Here is a 21984-nt window from a genome sequence, read left to right as displayed (position 1 = left end):
TTGTCTTCTCTTTACTTGCATAACTACCACTCTAGATCAGGTTGATCAAAGTACATTGTTGCTATGCTGCTGCTACATTATAGTATTGATTTTCCAATACTTCAGTGCTTCAAAGACAGTTTATTATCTCCCAGGTAAACTGGATCTCAATAGCATGGTGGTACCTTGTCAGTGTTCTCATGCCTGAACAAAAAATTTTCCTATAAACATAGAAAAAATAAATCATAATGCGGCATAGTTTTCTATTTAATTAATTTTTCTTTTTGTAAGATTGAGCAAAATAGTTAACCTCCAAAGTGCATTGATTACTAAGTGCTAATTGGTAACAATGAAAAGTTCTATTATACCAATTAAACAAGGTTTTTAAAACTGGAAGCACCTATGTATGATTTAGTTCTTTTGTTACTTTTTTTTAACTATTAATAATCATTGTTTGATCTAATTCTAATTCTCTCAGTTCCTAAATACAAAAACTCACCCAGAATCTTTATTATATATAGGTAATACCTGTCCTTCAAAGTTTCGTCCAGGTTCCACCTCTTCATAAAACTTTGTCTAATGACCACAGACCAAACTGACTTTCTGTTCCTGGAATTCAGGGGTGTGGAAGAGCCATCTTGTAGTGGCTTACAAGACATAATTCTCTCATTTTCAATGGGAGAATTCACATGTAAGAAATCAGCAAATGTTACAAATCCAGGTTTGATTTCTTGCTTTGTTGATTGTCTAGATTTTAAGTAAAGTGATAGAGAAAATGTTAACAGTGCAGATTAAACCAAAACTTAAAAATATATTGGGTATTTTCAGAGAGCATTTCCATCACTCAGGAGGCAGCTAGGTGGTGTATTCAATACACTTTGAGTCAGAGAGATATAAGTTCAACCCCTCAGCTTTAGCTTCCTTATCCAGAAAATCAAGATAATAATAGAATCTACTTCACAAAATTATGAGAATAGCATGACATAATCTATGTAAAGCACTTTGTAAACTTTAAAACACTTTATAAATGCCAGAGAAGCTAGATAAAACAATGGAAAGAGTGTAGGGTTTGGAGTCAGGAAGACCTAGAAGACCAAATCCAGCCTCAAACACTAGCTGTGTGATTCTTGGCAAGTCATTTAACCTTGTTTGCCTCAGTTTCCTCATTCACAAAATGATCTGGAGAAGGAAATGACAAGCTATTCCAATGTCTCTACCAAGAAAATCCCAAATGAAGTTATGATTAAAACAAATGAATAACAAATAAATGCTAACTATTTTTACTACCACTTTTTCCCTGAACCAATATTCCATTTCCTAAACCATTCGTGCTGATTCCAGCACACATTGTCTCCATTGTCTATTGCTTGTTTGTGTGACTGTGCACTCCTGGAAGATAGCATGGGTGCTTAGTGCTTCAATTGTTATTACCTTGTTATTATCATGTCTATATTAGTGCATATAGCAGGTGCTTATTGTAATGTCTGGACTACTGGGCTGGGACTAAGAAAACAAAAGCTCTAATATCAGTTAGAGTACTGACTAGCTGGGTTACCCATAGTAATTCTCATATATAAAATAAGACCCTTCTAAAATCTTTTCAATGCTTTAACATTCTATGACTGTCTTAGGAATTAGGAAGATCTATGATTTCATTTGTATATGACTGTCTTAGTAGTTAATAGTCAGCTTTTCTCTTTTGTTCTAATAACAGTTCCTATTGAATTATATTATTTCTGTTGATGCCATACCACACCATACCCATTTTGTTAAGTTTTTTTTTTTTTTTTTGCAAGCATGGGTTATGTTTGTTAATCTTTGTATGCCTCATGCTGGCTCCAAAAAGAACAATGAACAAAAAGAAAATATCAATAGAGAGTAAAATTACCTTAACAATTAAAGACACTCCAAAGCGGGGTATGTTCTCTGGAGACAGTGACTTCAATCCCTATTCACTCCCACCCCTATCCCTTCTACTTTTAAAGTCTTCAAGCAAACTTTAAATGACAGCTTGGCATGGTTTAGAGGAGATTCTTGGTCTTTTATAGAATAATTTTATCTTATAACTATTACTTTTTTCTTCAAATTATTGTCCATTGCCTCTTCATTGAGTGAATAAATCCTTCTTTGGACCCCATAGGTCTATTTCTATATTATTCAGTATAAGTTTCTCTTAATGTATAGAGACATCTCATAAAGTCTTTAGGAGAAAGAATTAGAAAAGGCAAAATCATAGAATAATACAATTTCAGAGTGGGAAGAAACCTCAAAGATTATCTAGTGTAATCCACAATTACTCCAAAACACTCCAGATAAGAGGTCATTTAGTCTGTATTTCGCTGACAGTGAACTCACCACTTCTTAAGGTCACCTATTGCATTTTTCCATTTTAAACAGTTTTAATAGTTAAGAAGTCCTCCTTCCCTTTATTCAAGCTAAAATCCTCTCTGCAACTTCCTCCTACCTTTACACTTAGTTCTACCCTCTGGAGACAAGTGTTCTGCATGATAGTTTAGAAAATATTTTGCATTTAGGGTTTTAGATTTCAAGAAATGCTTTACATATGTTTTCTCACAAAGTCTTCCCAACAACACAACGAGAAAGATAATACCAATATTATTATTCTCATACTAAAGATGAGGATACTGAGGCTTGGAGAGTTAAAGACAACTATAATGATGTTTCTAGGTCTTCTCCCCTGTTTGAAGCTGAGCATCCCCATTTCCTTCATCTCAGTCAGGGTTTCCAATCTCCTTACTATTATAGAATCACAGAATCTAAGAAGTTGAAGGAAACTCAGAGATTATCTCCCCCAGCTTGTACCTGAAGAAGAAATCCATCAAATGGTCATTCTGGTCTTTACCTGAAGGTGGCCATTAATGAAAGGCCCGATTTTTTCCAACGATAATCCTTTTCGCTTGGGAAATTCTAAATGTCAAGAAACATTTCCTTATATCAAGTATGCCTGCCTCTCTCTGCCATTTCCTTTCATTGTAGATGGTTATTCACACTAGAAATAACCCTAACATGTTTATTCCTTCTTCTATATGACAAATCTTTCAAATATTTCAAAATGGCAATCATGTTCTTCCAAGCTTTTTCCAAGCTAAGAATCACCATTTCCCTCCACCGATCCCTAGCTAAAATACAAAGCTATTAGACCCAAGGGGCAAGGATACAGTACCCACTTCCTCTCCACTAAAGGGCTCCTCTGCTCTGGACCTACATAGACAATCCCATCTAGTTTCAGTTCTGGGGAAACCTGACCTTTAATTAAAGGGGATTAAATTCTATTTTCTTATATTCCAGCTTTTTTGTGCTCCCACTGTGAAACTTCAGAGACAATTTACTTAAGTTTTAGGTTTGAGCACACATCTTGGGTCTCTCCAAAATGCACAGTAGAAAGGTATTCAATATACAATGTTAAAGTATGCAATAACTATTTGTTTCCCACATTCAAGAAAAATACTTAATATAAAACACAAGCATAAACTGAACAAGAAATTAAAAAAAATGTTTAAATTGAAAACATAGCAGTACTAACTACTGTTATATTCTGTTTAAGGGTTGATTCTTAAGATCACCTAACCATGAAGTACTTTTGTGCATTACTGATGAGACATTTTGTTTCACCTTGGATCTGTACTATCTCCCACAAAGTTTATGTCTTCTACAAGGCAGGTTAGAGATTAAACTCATCCTTCAGCCAGCACTCTTCTTCAAAAGCATCAGATTAGTTGGTAGCAACTGCTTCTGAAGTGCAGTCATCAGTGCCTGAAGAGTCAGATTCTCTTAACTCCTAGAAATCACAAGATGGTGTCAAAGTCTGGACATGTCTATCTTGAGATTGATACCTAAGATCAAGGGGGAAAAATGTTAGCCAAAACCCAGAATCAGGCTTGCCTTGGAAGGATATGGGCTTTAGATGTGATACAGTCATAGCTATATGGCAGTCAGAATGGAGGGTAAAACAAGCTGCCCTGTCTGCCCCCATTACCCTCTACTTCTTGTGAGAAGCATCTCCAAACAGTCTTGACATGATCACAACCAGAAGGGAAGAGAGTTACAAGAACAAAGTTACTTTATTTGTAACGATCCACTGAGACGTAGATATCGCTCTTGGCAGCTAATAATCATCTCAAAACAGAATCCTTCAGCTCTAAGTCCTCTGTTAATGGAAGGAGCAGGCTTTATCATGCCCAAAGTTTCCAAGTGGTCTGCCAGAATCAGGAAAGATTTTGTGCATGCTTTGTTCAATCCCCACTTGTACTTGTAGGCTGACATACTTGCAGGGCATATTTACTAATCCTCTCACCATCTTGGTTATGTTGTTCTTTAGAATGTGTATGTCTTTCCTAAAATCTCAGTTCCCAGAAGTGAACATTGTCTTCTGGCTATGTTTCATCTTGGAAATTTCTTTAATAAAACTTTCTGGCCAAGATCTTCTAACCAGGGGAGAAGACAGTAAGACTCACATCCCCACTGTAGTACATTACTCTTGCATAAATTCAGATGGCCAAGATGGCAACAATCATAGCATACTATTTACTCATCTTCAGTTTGTGCTATATTCATTAAGAAAATTTTTCCAAATGTCTTTCAAATCAAATCAAATCAAAAGGACTTCAAAATAAAAATGATGCAGAAGGAAAAGACAGTTTATGTACATTATGTATATGTATATGTACAAAATGCACTCTATAGAGAGCAGCTGCAAAGAAGGAAGGATAACAACTGACATCTAGACATTCATAAGAGACAAAATTTAAGACAGGGACCAGTGGCAAAATCCATGGCCTCAAATATCTATACACAAATGGACAAAGTCTAGGCAATCAAACAGTGTGTCAAAAAGTATTTATTAGACAAACTCTCATGGTGATCCAGGCACTGTGCTAAGTATGGGGGATACAATAAAAGGCAAAAATCAACCCCTTTCTCAAGGGGCTTTCATTCTAATGGGGAAACAACATAAATCAGACCATACAATAAAAATGCAGAATAGCTGGAAGGCAATGTGAAGGAATAGCACTAGAGAAATAATGAGGGAAAATACTTTTGGAACACAGTTTTCATTAATAAAGAGAAATCGGTCTTGAGGTGGATGCTAGGAAAGTTAAGGGGATTCCATTCTAGAGTCTGTGAAAGAGGAAATCTGGGCATAGTTTGACAGGTGTGCTAGATTTCTGCAAATCATATTTCAAATTTCAGAAAATGAGTAGGATTCCATTGAGTAAAATATTTTAGAAGCTAGGGTCAGAAAGAATTGCAGATACTCAAGGACATAATTCTACTGCAGATGTTAAGAAGCTTTCAGAAGCAATATGAAAACATTTTGACACTAAGACAATCTTAGTTGACTCCCTAACTGAACAGGAATTCTGTCTCTCCAGTAACTCCTGAGGCTTTTGAATCCTAACTGATTGTTTTGTTCAAGGAAACCCCACTGCTGCCATAGATGATATTATGCTCACCATTAGCTGAACTCTTAATTCAATGTGACCAGTGAATGGCCAAGAGAATTAGAGGTACTCTACAACCTGAAGAGAGTCACCTACCCATAACGAAGTAAGAACAATAGTTTACATTCATTTAGTTGCCTTAAGGTTTGCTGTAGTTTTATTTTTTTCCTCACAACAATCCTGTGAAGTAAGTATTGGATATGTTATATCCATGGCACAAATATGAGACCTGAATGATATGGGAAGTTAGGTGAATTATTCAATATCCCCAAACTAGTGAGTTTCAGAGTGATTTAAACTGTCCACACCTTACTCTCCACACCAGTGAAGTTCCCACCTCTACTTTCCCCATGAGAATAGGAAATGAACTACACAATCCCGGATCTGCTTAGTCTTCACCCCATAAATGATGGGATTCAGCATAGGAGGAGCCAGCATACAGATGTTGGCCAGGAGAATGTGAGTGTGAAGGGGCACATGGTGCCCAAATCTTTGGGTGATGATGGTGAAAATTCCTGGAAGGTAAAACATGGAGATGACTCCAAGGTGGGAGCCACATGTTCCCAAAGCTTTGCTACGGGCCCCCTGAGACGGGAGGTGAAAGACAGCTCGAAGTATGAGAATGTAGGAAATGGCTATGAGCAGGGCATCCAACACCACAGTGGAAAGGAGGACAGATAGGCCATACCAGACATTCACACGGATATCAGCACAAGCAAACTTGGCCACGGCCATATGCTCACAGTAGGTGTGGGGTAGTACTCGACTGCGGCAAAAGGGTAGCCTCTTGACTAGAAACACATCAGGAAGAATTACACAAAAGCTCCTCACAATGACAGCCAGACCAACATATGCAATTGTCCTGTGGCTGAGGACAGTGGCATATCTCAGTGGGTGGCAGATAGCTACATAGCGATCAAATGCCATTGCCAACAGAATTCCTGACTCAGCAATGAATGTGGAATGGATGAAGAAAATCTGAGTGACACATCCATCCAGGGAGATCTCTCCAGCTTGGAACCAGAAGATGGCCAATGCCTTGGGCAAAGCTGTGTTAGAGAGGATGAGGTCAGCTCCAGCAAGCATGGAGAGGAAAAGGTACATGGGATCATGGAGGCTGCGTTCATTGATGATGACAAAGATAAGGAGGCTGTTGCCAAGGAGAGCAACTAGGTAGGAGAAGCAGAAGGGGATGGAAATCCATAAATGCTGGTCCTGTAGTCCAGGGATGCCCAGCAAGATGAATACTGTGTGGCTGGTACTTGTGTGGTTGGTAGAGGCCATAACCAGGAATGGTCAACTTTGGGTTACATTCCTGTGGACAAAGATATTATCAGAAAATGAGGGAATTTGAATTTACTCATTTGCATCCATGTTATTTCCTTCAGTAGAAGATAAGATCCTGGAGAAAAAAACATTCTCTTTTGGTCTTTTTTTATTTTTTATTCCTGCAATACAGCACAGTGAACTACATGTAATCAATAGTTAGTGAATATCTGTAAAATTAAAATGAACTATGTGACAACAGGGAAAGTGTGTCATTTAAAGACTAGGTATCGAGAAATCTGGATTTTAGATATGCCTTTATCAGCACCTGGCTTTGTGGTCTTAGAATAGTCACTCCTAGCCTCTGGACTTCAGTTTCCTCATCTGTTCAGTCAGGGAGGAGGGGAACAGACTAAATAGTCTTTAATTATTTGACTCGTCCAGCTGTGACTTCTTTTTTAGTTAATGAGTCATGCATGGATGGGTTAGAAAGATTTTAGAAAGCTTCATTGCCCTATAACTACCTTCTTTGGCCACTAGATGGTGAACATTTGAAACAAGGAAATATGTTGGATGCCCATTGCTTCTGAGATGGGAGATGACTGAAATTTCCAGCAATGTAACAGGACCAATCAAAAGACTCCCTGTGTCAACCCAGCAAGTTCATTGCCTCAGGAGTGATTGTAGAATATTATGTGACAAAAGAACTTTAGAATTCATGAAATTGAGATCTAAAGGGGTTAGTTGACTTGTTCAAGGCCCACAGGGAGGTAGATAGTAGCTAAGGGAGCTCTAGAACCCAGGCTCCCCGATGACGACTCCTTGCACTTTCTAGTGATTTGAAGCTGGAATAAACACATTTTAAGTCCTGTCAGAAGCATGCAAAAGTCAGGATAGTGTAACTTGGGGACCCATGCAGAAAAGCACTGTCACCCTTCAAATATAAGCCTTTTTTGCCCTCCCTCTTAGACTGCACCCTCCAGAGTAAAGAAAGGAACAGCACAACCAAAATAGATTTTCCAGTACTGATTACCTCCATTTTTCCCATAAGTCTATTTTGAATACCTACTACAATCTGAGTCCTCACACTAGGGTATGCTCTCAGGGATAGACACAAGAAATTGGTCTCTCTGTTCTTGGGGGGACATGGCACACGTATACATACGCAGAGGCCAAAGATAGACTATGACAATGTTTTGCATCCTCTGAGTATCTAACATTATCCCTAGGCCAGCTCCTTGGACCTTATATCCAGGTGAGTTAAGACTCTCTCAACTCACAAGCAGTCATCTCTCTCAGGAGAATAAGGGTTGGGTTGTGCATCAGTCACTGTGACTGGAATACATAGTTACAAATTCACATATATATGTATATATACATATGTGTATATATACATATATGTATACGTGTGTGTATGAAAGTGGGGATAGTCTAAGAAAGATAATATATTTAAGGGCATGATTTATCACTACCCTCTTACAAATATACTTTATTGCCTTGGTACTCCAAATTATTCTGGGATCTTCAGTGGGCTCCTCTTATCTGGAACCTCACTCCCTTCATGTGCCTCGTCCTTGGAGTCAAAATTCCTGATGTTACTCTCAAAGAATAACAAATTATCTGCATATTTTGTTCTTCAAACTTTCCCAAGAATATTCCACTAATTTTATCTCACCTCTCTCATTGGGTCTAAGTTAAATCAAGAAAACTTAAAGTTAGAAGGGACCTCAGAGATCACCTAGTCAGTTCTATATCCTTTACACCAGTCTTAAGACAAGCGATAAAATCTACTACTTTGCAAAGTAGTCTGTTCAGTATTTGGACAATTCTAATTGTGAGGATATTCTCCTTTATATTGTATGGAAATTTACCTCTGTAATTTCTATCACTACTCCTAGTTCTATGCTCTGAGGCCAGCAGAATGAATCTGATTCTTTTCCCCAACAAATATATTATGCTCACATAATGATTGGACAGTTATCATACCCTTACCCCTCCCCCCAAAATCTCTTCTCCAAGGCTAACCATCCCCAATTCCAATCAGATCATTATTTGGAATAGTCACCTATTCTTTTATCATTCTACTCATCTTCTGAATACAGATAAGCTTGCCAAGAACCTTCCTAAAATATGGAGCAAGAATGGAGCATGATACCCAGCTGTAGTCTGGCCAATGTAGAGCTGAGTCTACTCATCACTTCCTTCATTCTGGATGCCATGACTGTTCTATCAGTGGTGGCTCATATTGAGCTTGTGGTCCTCTAAAACTCTTAGATCTTTCTCTAGAATCTATTTTTAAGCTAGGACTTCCCATGGGTCATTTTTATATTCTATAACTGGCCAACATGTCAACAGAGAGCCAGGTTTATAGGAATGTGGCAGAAGAGAAGATATTTTATGGTGTGTTTAACACTATACTTTCAATGACTATAATTCAACTGACTAAGGAAAATATGGCAACTCTCCAAAGTCCTTATATTACCTTGGTCCAAGCAAGTAAGGGAAATCAGTGAAAGGCATAGTAAACTATTACTCAGGAAACTTGGGTTCAAGTTCCACCTCAGAATTGCACTAAATGCATTATTTTGGCCAATCCTTTCATTCTTTGGGCCTCAGTTTCTTTATCTCTAAAATGATGGGTTGGAATATATAATCTTTAAGGGTCCTTCAAGTTCCATATCCTTGTATGATCAATCTTCCATCTTTCTACCCTCCAGAGTAAGTAGGGATCTTGTCCATCTGTTGTTCTCCCCCTTATTCTCTTCCATAACTTTCTGGCTATTTATCTTCCCTACCTATAAAAGGGTGTTTTTCTGTCTCCACTCCTAGCCAAACAGGTAGCTTATCCATATTTCTTTTTCCTTCTTTAGTTCTTCCCTTTGTTTATCTATCCTACTAAACAGAAGTGTGCCTGTTACCACCACATTCATACCAAACAGGTGTATGTCCTTTTGTCCCCCTGGCCACTCTCACACACATACTAAATAGGTAACTCTCCATTTTGCTTTTCAGATTTAATAATGTTGACTTGCCTTTCTTGGCACACATTCCCTGTGTCTGATCTAATTCCTCTGTGTTGTCCCTTCAAATAGTAAGGAGCTGTAAGTAAAAGGGCCTCCTCTCTTCATACAGATTTGGATGCATTTTCCTCTCATAGTTCTCCAGACATGATAAAAGACAAAAATAGTGACAACAGAATTGGAAGAAATTAAAAGAGACATCATGAATATACAAAAGAACTATACATGAAAGATCTTAATGTCACTGATAACTGTGGTGCTGTGGTTAGTGATCTTGAGCCATACATCCTGGAGAGTGACATCAAGGGGGCCTTAGAAAGCACTGCTAACAACAAGGAGGTGACAGAATTCCAGTGGAGCTAGTTAAAATCCTAAAAGATGATGATGTTGTCAGAGAGTTGCACTCAATATGCAAGCAAATTTGGAAAACTCAGCAGTGGCCACTAGATTGGAAAAAGGCAGTTTATATCCCAGTCCTGAAGAAAGCCACTGCTAAAGAATGTTCAATCAACCAAAAATTGTACTCACAACAAAGTTAAGCAAAAGATTCTGCAAGCTAAGTTTCAGCAGTATTAGAACCAAGAACTAGCAGAAGCACAGACTGGTTTTTGAATAGGCAAGGGTATTAGAGAGCAAGTTGCCAACATTTGCTTATTATTGAGAAACATGACTTTTGCTTTATTGACTACACTAATAAAACCTCTGACTGTGTGGGTCACAACAAATTGGGGCAATTCTTCAAAGACATGCAAATACCAATTTGTCTCCTGAGGAACTTGTATATGGGCCAAGAGGCAACAGTTAGAAGTGAATATGTAACAACTGATTGGTTCGAAATTAGGAAATGACTACAAGTTCGCATATTGTCACCTTACTTATTTAATTAATATGCAGAGTTGCTTTTCAGTAGTTTCAGTCATGTTCAAGTTTTTATGAACTCATTTGGGCTTTTCCTGGCAAAGATGCAGGAGTGGTTTATCATTTCCTTCTCCAGCTCATTTTGCAGACGAGGAAACTGAGGCAAACAAGGTTGAGCGACTTGCCTGGTGTCACATAGCTAGTAAGTGTCTGAGGCCACATTTCATGAACAGCACTTTATGCACTGCACCACCCAGCTGCCCTCATAGTCAGAGCATATCATGTAAAATGCCAGCCTGAATGAATCAAAGGCTGGAAATAAGGTTGCTGGAAGAAATATCTGCAATTTCAGATATGCATATGATGCCATTCTGATGGCAGAAAGTGAAGAATTATGAAGCCTCTTGCTGAGGGGGAAAGAACAGAGCATAAAAATGACTTTGAAACTGAACACTTAAAAAATACCCTAAGATCCTGGCATTTAGTCCTATCACCTTCTGACAAACAGGGGGAGAAAAATTAGATTTTAATTTTAATTTTTGTCAGATTTTATATTCTTGTGCTCAAAGATCACTGCAGACGGTGACTACAGCCATGAAATTAAAAGATGCTTTTTCCTTGGACTACATATTAAAAAGCACATACATCTCCTTGTCAACAAAGGGCCATATAGTCAAAGCTGTGTTCTTTCTAGTAGTAATGTATGGCTGTGAGAGTTGGACTATAAAGAAAGCTGAACAGAATAGACATTTTCAAATTGTGGTGCTGGAGAAAAATTTTGAGAGTCCATCAGACAGCAAGGAGATCAAATCAGCCAATACTTAGAGAAATTAATTCAGACAATTCATTGGAAGAACACATGTTGAAGCTGAAGCTTAAATACTTTGGTCACATAATGAGAAAACAGAATTCATTGGAAAAGACCTTAATGTTGGGGAAAATTGAAGGCAAAAAGAGAATGGGACAGCAGAGGATGAGATAATGCAAGGGATGATCATGAACTTGGACAGACTTCAGGGGTCAGTGCAGGACATAAGGGGCTGGTGTGTTATGGTCCACAGGGTCATGAAGAGCTAGGTATGGTTGAACAACTGAATAACATCAAGAAATCAAGGACTGAGTTTGGCATCCTTCACACACCTACATACACACACACACACACACACACACACACACACACACACACACACACCACTACCACCACCGCAACACACACTTTCTTCTCCCTAGAAAACTAGGTTCTAGAGGTCAAGGTCATGAGGCTAAATAAGGCATAGTTCTAGGTCTGGAATCAAAAATCTGAGTTCGAATCCTGGCTCTGTCATTTTCTCATAATCACTTTGTTAGCAAGTCTTTTTACCCTCTAGACTGTGTAGTTTCTTCATCTATAAAATGAAGACAATTTTTTTTTGTATTATCTGCCTTCTATAGTTGCTATGAATAACAAATGATATAATACCTATAGAGACAAATGAGATCAATATAAAACAAGATAAATGCGAAGTACATAGAAATATAAACTTGTTCTAATTACTATTAGGATTTCATACCTACCTCATCCTCCTCATTTCAAAATCAAACAATCCAATTCAGAAATTAATATCCTGTAGTATGGACAGTAGCTAGAGAGCCAGGTGAAGAGGAAGCCCCAGGATTATTTATCTTCTCTCTGGGTTCCTCAGGGACAGTGGTTCCATCCTCCTGTCCCTGGGGATTTCTGACTCTGCTGTTATCTCTGTTCACTAAGGTCATTCAGCTACAGACAAACATTTCAGATTCTTTAACACTTTTCTTGCTGGAGTCTGATGCTCTGAGCTATTCTTCAAAACTCTTTAAGAGGGGACAAGGTGGATTTAGGGTAAGGACAAGGGACAGCATCTATAGAAAGGATAACGTTTTCATTGATCCCCTATAGCTGACATCAATTATTCATCTTGAATATCTAAAGAGCCAATGCAACTTCAGGTTTCTTTAAAAAGCACGATGTCTTCAATTCCAGATATAGCGTTTTAAGATATAGAGTTTAGTCCACAGTAGGTAGAGAGCTAGCCTTGGGAGACTAGGGTTCAAGTCCTGCCTCTGACCCTGTGTGGCTCTGGGCAAATTCTTTATCCTGTCAGTGCTCTAGGGCTAGGCAACTCTGACAAAATAAGCTTCAGAGATATCAGTGGAAGAAGTGGAGGAAGTTTCTTCATTCAAAGAAAAGCAATAAAGAACTGTGGGAGAAAAAAAATATTTAATAGTGATATTGTAGTATTTATAGGACTACCATGTGAATCAAAGATTGAATCAGAGAATACAAAGACTACTTACAAAGACAATGAGCTCTAGAACCTAGTCTTCTAAGGAAAAAAAAGTGTGTTGGGTGATAGTAGTAGTACAGTGTGTGTGAGTGTGTGTGAGTGTGTACTTATGTGTGTGTTTAGATTGGTTCTGTTTGAACCCAGACAAGCAGGAAAAAGGAATGGAAGTTATATAGGCAAATTAGGTTCTATGTCAAAAGAAACATCCTAACACTTAGAGCTATTCCAACACAGAACAGACTGCTTTAGGAGGTATGTGTGGGGTGGGGGGCTGTCTTTGTATATAAACTGGATGCTCACTCATCAAGGGGGTTGAGGTGGGGTTTCTTGTTCGGGTAAGAAGTAAATGACCCTTAAGATTCTCTTTTTCTTTGATTGGGTCAATGAGACAACAAATAGAGACAACGGTATCAAGTCAGTTCATACACTGGCACCAAGAGGTTATCTGGCATGTTGGGAGTATCCCCAGGAGAGGATTTATTAAAAAGCATTCACAAACAGTAAAAAGCTAGAGGGGTTACAAAGGAATCAACACTAATGTTGGTGGGATCAGAGCAAACAACATATTTATGAGGCTTACATATTTGGGGGTCATGTAACTCCCAGTATTTTCAGTGTTCCATAATCAGGATAAGAAGCAACTGGATATGTAGTAGACTTATACCCCAGAAGAGATTCCAGGATATCAGGTATGAATGGAAAAGGGGGAAGGGCTTATATCATATTTCAGTTATTGGGGATAAGAGTGGGTTCAATAGGAACAAAAAATAGGAACAAGGCATAGGGACCTGGTTTGGTCAAGAACAGTAGGTAGAATGCTGGGCATGGAGTCAGTAAGACTCATCTTCATGAGTTCAAATCTGGCCTCAGACACTTACTAGTTCTGTGTTGCTGGACAATTCACTCAATCCTGTTTGCCTCAGTTTCATCATCTGTCAAATGAGTTGGAGAAATAAATGACAAATCCTTCTAGTATCCTTGCCAAGAATACCTCAAATAAGGTAAGGAAGACTTGGACATAACTGAAAAAACAATTCAACAAACATTTTGGAAAGGGCATCACATGAAGCTTTGCCCTAAGCTTTGCATCCTTTGCACAGTTGTCGCTTCAGTGCATTCAGGAGTTCAACATTATGAGGTCATTCATTCTCAGACCTGACAGCCAAGTCTACACAGGCAGGGATAAGAATCATTCAGGATTTTCACTGGGGAACATGAGGCAGCTACAGCACACAGAAGCAAGGGAAACATTGGTTAGGGCCTACCCAAGAGGATGTAACAGAAGTCATGTCTCCAATCCATAACTGAGGAGTAGTTCAAAAGTCAGTCCCTTTGAAGACCTCTACAGGGATTGCTTCACCAATGCAGAAACCAGGCTAGCTTGCCAAAGCCTAAGATAGAAAATAGAGAACTTTGTGCCATGTCAGGTATGGAACCCAAACTAATTTTTAAATGGGTTGAGACAAATGTGTTTTCAGTAAGGGGTGCTAGAGCTTGTAGAGGACAGAATTATTTCACAGATAGTGGATCCAATTCTAAATCACCTCCTCAGGTCATAGAGCATTTAATTCATGAATTCCTGCCTATGCCAAAGATATGAGGTACCATGCCAATTCTCCCTCCAGAGTCTGAAAGTCTTGGTCTTCCTGTTTCTCCTCAATATTTTTTAATGCCTGTGATGCTAAAAATTCCACACAACTGACAATAAGAAGATATACTCCTCTTGACAAGATTGCAGCCTCATAATTAAAATTTTCAAAAGTCTAAAAATCTCCATATTTCTTTTCCTTATTGAAGATAATATGACAGACTACAAGTGGAGAACTGCCTTTTACCAGTAGAGTGATAGTCACAGGACCTTTAGAATATTGAGAGAAAATCTTTTAAATTAATGGCCATGTCAAATAAACTCTTATAGACTCAACTTAGAATGTCTGCCTTTTCTGTAAGTTTTAAATTTTATGATGGGATGAAATTAAAATATTATCTTCATTTCTCAATTAGTAGCTCAAATACGAAAAAGAAGAAAGGAAGAGATTATAATACTATCAGGGCAAAGATTTCCCACATGTAAGAAATAGTGGATCCATAAAAGAAAAGACAGATATGAGGACAGGTAACTAAATGACAAGAGTACTGCTTAAGTGCTATTATGTGCTGGTCAAGTACAGAAGATATACATGCAAGAAAGCAAAGTCCCTGTCTTCAAGGAGCTTGCCTTATAATTGAGGCAAACAACCAAAGGGAAGCTAGAAATGGAGAAGTAGCAGCAAATGACAGAGATGTCTGGTTCTAAGAAAGATAAGACAAAAGCAAATTTAACAGATTCTTGATTGAGATTGTCCTTCATTTTCAGAGAAAATCATGACATCAGAGAAATGATGACATGACTTGCACTTGACATTGTTTTGAGTGAGGGAGCGCTGTGCAGGTCACCAGCCTCACTTCTTCTCCCGAGTCATCTGAAGCCAGTGATCTGATATTCCTCAGGATAACTGGAAATGGCCCGGGATGCAATGGGAGACCTTGGCCTTTTCAGGTTCCCACTTTGAGGGAAGTAATGCTAATTGAGTGAATAGGCTTCTTTAAGAAGTAGTCAGGGAATGGCCTTTTTAGTGAGGAAAAGAAAAAAACAACTAAAACACTCTGGAAGGGAAAGAGAAACTGTTACTGTTGATAATCTAACAGATCCTAGTGTTCCAGGGGAAAAGTTCAAAGTTATATGGAGAAGGGGAGGAGAAGATGTTTAGCATGAAGGTCAGAGGTCAGACAGCACAGTGTGGAAGTGGTGGCCAGGAAATGACATGTGTCAACAGAATTTTGAATGCAGTCCAAACTGAACTAGTCTCTAACCTGAGAAAGACTGGGGCCAAAGTAGAGCAGGTCAGAGACAGGTGTGCCTGGAATCAAGTAGTGTTTTAATTAGTTTCAAAGTGAGGAAAACACTTGCAAGTGGAAGTCCTCCTGAGTAGGAAGGATTAACATGTTGGCGTGCAGGCAGTGCTTATACACACACTGGGATGAACTATGACACAATCATTTTTAAGTCTGGAGCTACAGTTCCCATGGGTCCTGTAGGAACAGTATTGTCCCAAGTATTAGGGGTCCTGATTACTCTGTGAGGTATGGAACCAGAGTTCAGTAATGGGAACAGGAGTACAGTACAAGAAACAGGGATTGTGAGCATGTCAGAGAACTGATGGATATTGGCTCTCATGTCACTGGGGAATAGGGAGAGTCAACACCTGGTGCAATACATTTTGCCAAAGGGTGAGATCACCCAGAGTGTAAAGGACTGTTGTTATGACAAGCTCAAGGCCCAGCCTGCTTGCTGGGGTTCAGTTGTGGGGAATAGGGTTATTTCTAAGAGGCTTTAAAACACTGTGTAACATTAACTTCTACTTTGTGGACATTAAGAAAGTTCACATTCTTTACTCTGTGTACCATAAACTCAGCCTATGTCAAGCACATCTGAGGTCTTCACTTCTTCAGTTGTGGTTTGAGATGTGCAGTGGTATAGCTATTTTGAGGAAAACATTATGTAAACCTTAAAGTGCTATATAAGTAGGAGTTATTATTATTCCTTATGGAGATGGGGCAGTGATATGTTTTTGGTTAGTGCTGGAAGATCATTGATGAGCAAAGAAGTTCAGCTAAATTGATGCTAGGGGGACAAGTCCATTTCTTTATCAGTCAAGTCAACTCAAGAGCTTTTATTAATTACCCAACTAAGGGTCAGGGACTGTGCTAAACTCTAGTGATACAAAGAAAAGTAAAAGGTAGTCTGTTTAAGTAGTTCACAGTCTAATGGGAGATACAATAAACATACACATACACACACACACACACACACACACACACACACACACACACACACACAAAGAAAAGGTATATACACCATAAGTTGGAGACAATAGTAGTAAGGCCCTAGTTCTAAGGGAATCAGAAAAGGCTTCTTGTAGAAGGTGGGATTTTAATTGGGATTTGAAGAGAATTAGAAGATGAAAATGAGGAGAGAGAGAATTTCAGGAATGGGGGGTTCAGTCAGTGAAATTGCTTAGTATTAGGAGATGGAATTTCTTGTTCAAGAAACAGCAAGGAGGCTTATGTCACTAAATCACAGATTAATTGGATTAATTAAGATGTAAGAAGACTAGAAAAGTAGGAGGGGGTCAGGTCATGAAGAGCTTTAGAAGTCAAAAAGAGAATTTTGTACTGAACCCCTAAAAGGGAGCCACTGGACTTTTTTATTATAGCAAGAGTAATATGGTCAGACCTGTACTTTGGGATGATCATTTTAGCAATTGAAGAGAGGGCTGACAAGAATGGAGAAAGATGAGGCAGAGACACCAACCAGAAATCTATTAAAATAGCTCAGATGTGAGGTGGTGAGGGCCTGCAACAGGATGCTGGCAGAAGAGAAGAGGAAGCAAATACAAGAGATGTTATGAAGGGAAAAATAACAGGATTTGGCAATATATTGGGCATAGGGAGGTGAGAGTAAGTAGAAGACAGCATTTAGCTAGCATGCCTGGGCTACTCAGAAGACCATGGTGCCCTTGGCAATAATAGTAGGAGAGTTTGTTGGAGCAGATGTGTTTTACGTTGCACCATGAGGAAGAGGAGTGGGTGCCATGTTTAGTTAACTCATCTTTCTCTATGTGACTCCAAAATTTATATCTACAAGCTTGATGTTTATTCCAAATGCCAAATCTTCATCCTTGAAAATGGCTACATGACATCTATACTTCAAATTCCCACAAGGACCTCAAAATCAACATGTCCAAATTTGAGTTTATTATCTTTCCCTACAACCCAGCTTTTTCTTTTGATTCTTTCATCATATGTCAGCCCTGCCAGCTTTTACCTATGTTGCAACCTATTCTAAAACTTCATCATCTTTGACACTCCTCTCTCTATTCCCTCTCATTTTCAATAAGTCCTATTGATTCTACCCCTGTATCAATACTTCCATCTGTATCTTCCTCCTGACTCAAAGCCTTCACTTTAATAAGGGTCATCAATCCTGCCTACTTAAGTCTATTGCACTAATATGCTCAGGATCTTCCTGTTTACAATCTCTCCAATCTCCAGCATAAAACTTTCACACTGTTGCTGGAGTTGTCTCTGTTCCACATAGCTATGATCATAATATTCCTCCACTCAGAAATACTAAGTGACTTTCTGTTGCCTTTATAATAGAGTTTATATGACTCTAACTGCATTATAGGCACTGTAAAATATGAGACCACATACTCTTTAAATTTGATTTTATGTGTCCTTCATACACTCTAGTTCCCAGCAAGTCTTGACAATTCAGCCTCCATACTTTTTCTTACACTGTGTTCCTTCCCAATCAATATCTCTATCTTTTAAAAGCCAGTACAGATTCCACTTCTTCTCTACATCCCTAATGTATTAATAATTCTACACTTTCCATTAATAAAGACATATTCTCCTTGTACCTTACATGAAATGCATTATATCTGTGCCTCTTTTATGTGCTTTTCATATCTTTGTGTTGGTTTTCTAGACATCAAATATTTCTTTACTATACAACTAAATCCTATATAGAAGAGAGTATGTTTTGGTCATGGGGGGAGGGTGAAAATAGAGGGGGGAGAGGGAGAGAAAGAGAAAGAGATGGAGACACAGACAGAAACAGAGAGATAGCATCCCCAACCTCACTCAAGACAAGCTGGAAGCCAGGACCATATTGTAGGGAGGGAAGGGAAATGGCTTTTTTTCTCCATGTCTACCTTTCAAGTCTTTTCTCTTTCTCTCCATTATTCTTCCTTAAGAAGTTATGGAACCACATGTGTGGTTCAAAGAAGAAAAAAGAAAAAGGTCTCTATTCTCCTAAGCTCTCACACCGATGCTTGCTTTGCATATAGGCAAACAGCATGGTGTCAGTATCCTCTCCATCAGCAAGAAATTTAAAGAAAATGCAATAGAATTGAACCTTAAGTTACAATGCTAATTCTTATATCTCCTTAAAAACCTAGCACAGCACCTAGAACTTGTTATATAATTAAAGAAAAATTTTAATTGATTCAAATGTTTTTTTTCCAAGAGCCCATTGTAATGTATTGTTTAATGAATGATCTTTTTTTATTTGACAATGTGGAGATTGCTGTATTCAACAAACTGCATTGTCATAATCTGAGAAAATCCTGGAAAGTTTTTTGTATTTTAGGAGTCACCGGAGAAGTCAGATATTTATCAAGAATGTTCTAGGATGTCGAAAAGTTACAGCGATCAGAACTGATCCTAATGGTGAACCATTTTGACCACCGATTCCTAATTTTCTTGGTTTTTACTCCATAAACAATGGGGTTAGGAAGAGGTGGGGCCAACAGATAAAGGTTAGAAAAAAGGATATGGAGAGAGGGGGGAATGTGTATCCCAAAACAGTGAAAAAAGAGAAGTAAGGAAATAAAATTTAAGACATACAAATATGTGGGCAATGCAGTTGAAGTCTTTGAATTGAGCCTCTTTCTGTGGTAAGTGGAACACTACAATGAAGATTAGAATGTAGGACAGAGTAATGAAGATGATGTCAAAGTCTAAGATGGTAAAGGCCACAAACAAACCATAAGACTTGTTGACCCAGATATCATCAGCAGCTAGCTTTAGAAACACACAATAGGCATGAGAGATGATGGTGGTTCAGTAGTGTTTCAGATGGCCTTTGACAAGTACAAGCCATGGAGCCAAAAGGACAGCAGCCTTTAATGTCACCTCAAACCCAATCTGGGGAGGAGCTATGGGGTGAAAATAGTAGTATGTCTCAGGGGCTCACAGATGGCCACATATCTGTCCAGGGCCATGGCCAATAAGATACCTGACTCTATAGACTGGAATGTGTGGATGAGCCATATCTGTAGGAGAAAGGATTAAAAGTAGATCTCCTTCAGATTAAATCAGAAGATAACCCAGCATCTTGGTGAGGATGCAAGTGCTGAAGGCAATATCATTGACCCCCAACATGGCCAGGTAGACCTTCATGGGCTTGCGGAAGATGATGAATAGCAACAAGTAATTTCCAACCATGTCAAGGACATACATGGCACAGAATGGAATTCCAATCCAGGACTGCACAGCCTCAAGGTCAAGTATTCCAATCAATAAAAGTAGAGACGGCATGAAGATTGTGCCATTGGTCATGAGTGTGGAGGCAAAAGTACATCAATCAAGAGACCCAAGGCTTACAGGTGGGGCTCTTAACAGAGTTAATCTCCCCTTTTATGATCTGTTGGCTTGAAAACCAGAAATGTGCATATTCATATAATTGTAAATTCATCATATCATAAAATCAGTTAATTATCGTATAATTAGCTAAGAGGACAGCTAGCATAATCTTTATGTAAATAAAAGATTCCACTACTATATTTCCAACAAGTGATTATTGATCCTTTGTTTGAAGACTTCCAGTGAAATCACACCCACGATCTCCCAAAGTAGCCCATTCAATTTCTTCAAATGTCAGATTTTGTTTCTCCTTATATCAAATCTGAATCTGCATCTTTGAAATCTATATCCATGTTCTAAATTCTGCTCCCCTAGGGCCCAATGGATCACATCTAAACCCTATTCATCATGAAGTTTGGAATGCTAGAAAACTTATCAGATCTTTCCTTTTTGGCCTATACTTGTGATTTCTTCACGAAAAATGTCTCCAGAGGAATTTCACCCTATCAGTAAGGAAAAGCAAATAATTGTCTTACAATGCTGCAGGGGAGAAAAGGAGGATAAAGGATTTGCCCAGGGTTACAAACTATATATGTCAGAGGCAAGATTTAAACCAGATAACCCCAGACCCTCTGACCTCCTCTTTTGAGTGGTTGACTGGAACTCCAGAAATGTGTATCCTAATATAATTTGTAGGCTCATCACATAATTGCAGTGTTCACAGAGTTGGAAAAAATCATAAGCCATCTAGCACAATCTGGTTATAAGTAAAAATACCTTTTGTTTTATTTTCTTTTTTAAATTAAATTATTTGTTTTCAGCTTTGTACAATCACTTCCATAAGTCTTAAATTTTCTCCTGCTTCCTCTCACCACCATTCCTGAGACAACATGCAACCTTATATGGATTCTACACATACATTCTTATTTACCACATTTTCACATTAGTCATGTTGTATAGAAGAATTAAAATGAATGGGAAAAACCGTGAGAAAAAACAAAACATAACACAAGAGAAAGTAGTCTGCTTCATTCTGAATTCCGATTCCATAGTTCTTTCTCTGAATGTGGATGGGATTTTGCCTCAAGAATCCTTTGGGAATGTTTTAGACTCTTCCTTTGCTGTGAAGGGTGAAGTCTATCAGAAACAGACGTTGCATACTATGACTATTACTATGTACAGTGTTCTCTTGGTTCTGTTCATTTCACTCAGGATCAATTCATGTAAGTCCTTCCAAGCCTTTCTGAAGTCCACCTATTCATCATTTTTTATACCATGATAATATTCCATTACATTAATATACCACAACCAGTTCAGCCATTTCACAATTCATAGGCATCCCCTCAATCTCCAGTTCTTGTTCACCACAAAGAAAGCTGTTTTGAATAATTTTGTACATATGAGACCCTTTCCCATTTTTATGATCTCTTGGGGATACATTCCTAGAAGCGATATTGCTAGGTCAAAGGGTATGAATAGTTTTGAGGCCCATTGGGCACAGTTCTAAATTGCTCTCCTGAATGGTTGGATCAGCTCACAGCTCCACTAACAAAGAATAATGTTCCAACTCTCCCAGATCTTCTCCAATATTTATCATCTTCCTGTTTTTTCATGTTAGCCAATCTGATAGGTGTGATGTGGTACCTCAGTGCTGTTTTGATTTGCATCTCTCTAACCAATAAGGATTTAGAGCATTTTTTCTTTTTTCTTTTTTTTAATTTTTAATTTATTTATTTATTTCACTTTTAACATTCATTTTCACAGAATTTTTGGGCTCCAAATTTTCTCCCTCCTTGACCCTTCTCCCCACCCCAAAACACCTAGCATTCCAATTGCCCCCATCACCACTCCGTTCTCTCCTCCATCATTCCTCTCTGCCCTTGTCTCCGTCCTCTCCTCTGTCCT

General features: G+C 38.4%; 1 protein-coding gene and 1 pseudogene across 1 annotated transcript; both read right to left on the bottom strand.

The window, feature by feature from the left end:
• Nucleotides 1–2337: 2337 nt before the first annotated feature.
• On the bottom strand, nucleotides 2338–6725 carry LOC140508686 (olfactory receptor 52B4-like). The gene is made up of 2 exons (XM_072616576.1): nucleotides 5816–6725; nucleotides 2338–2339 (listed from the first exon to the last, which is right to left on the bottom strand). Coding segments are annotated over exons 1-2 (912 nt in total).
• Nucleotides 6726–19121: 12396 nt separating this feature from the next.
• LOC140507551 (olfactory receptor 52A5-like) lies at nucleotides 19122–20055 on the bottom strand (annotated as a pseudogene).
• Between the last annotated feature and the right edge of the window lie 1929 nt (nucleotides 20056–21984).

Source organism: Notamacropus eugenii, chromosome 5 (genome assembly GCF_028372415.1).
Source record: "Notamacropus eugenii isolate mMacEug1 chromosome 5, mMacEug1.pri_v2, whole genome shotgun sequence".
NCBI lineage: Eukaryota > Metazoa > Chordata > Mammalia > Diprotodontia > Macropodidae > Notamacropus > Notamacropus eugenii.
The sequence above is the reverse complement of the archived record's forward strand: the minus strand, read 5'-3'. Positions and strand labels throughout refer to the sequence as shown.

Coding starts and splice junctions, on each gene's coding strand:
- LOC140508686 (XM_072616576.1), bottom strand. CDS start 6,725: ATGGCCTCTACCAACCACACAAGTACCAGCCACACAGTATTCATCTTG.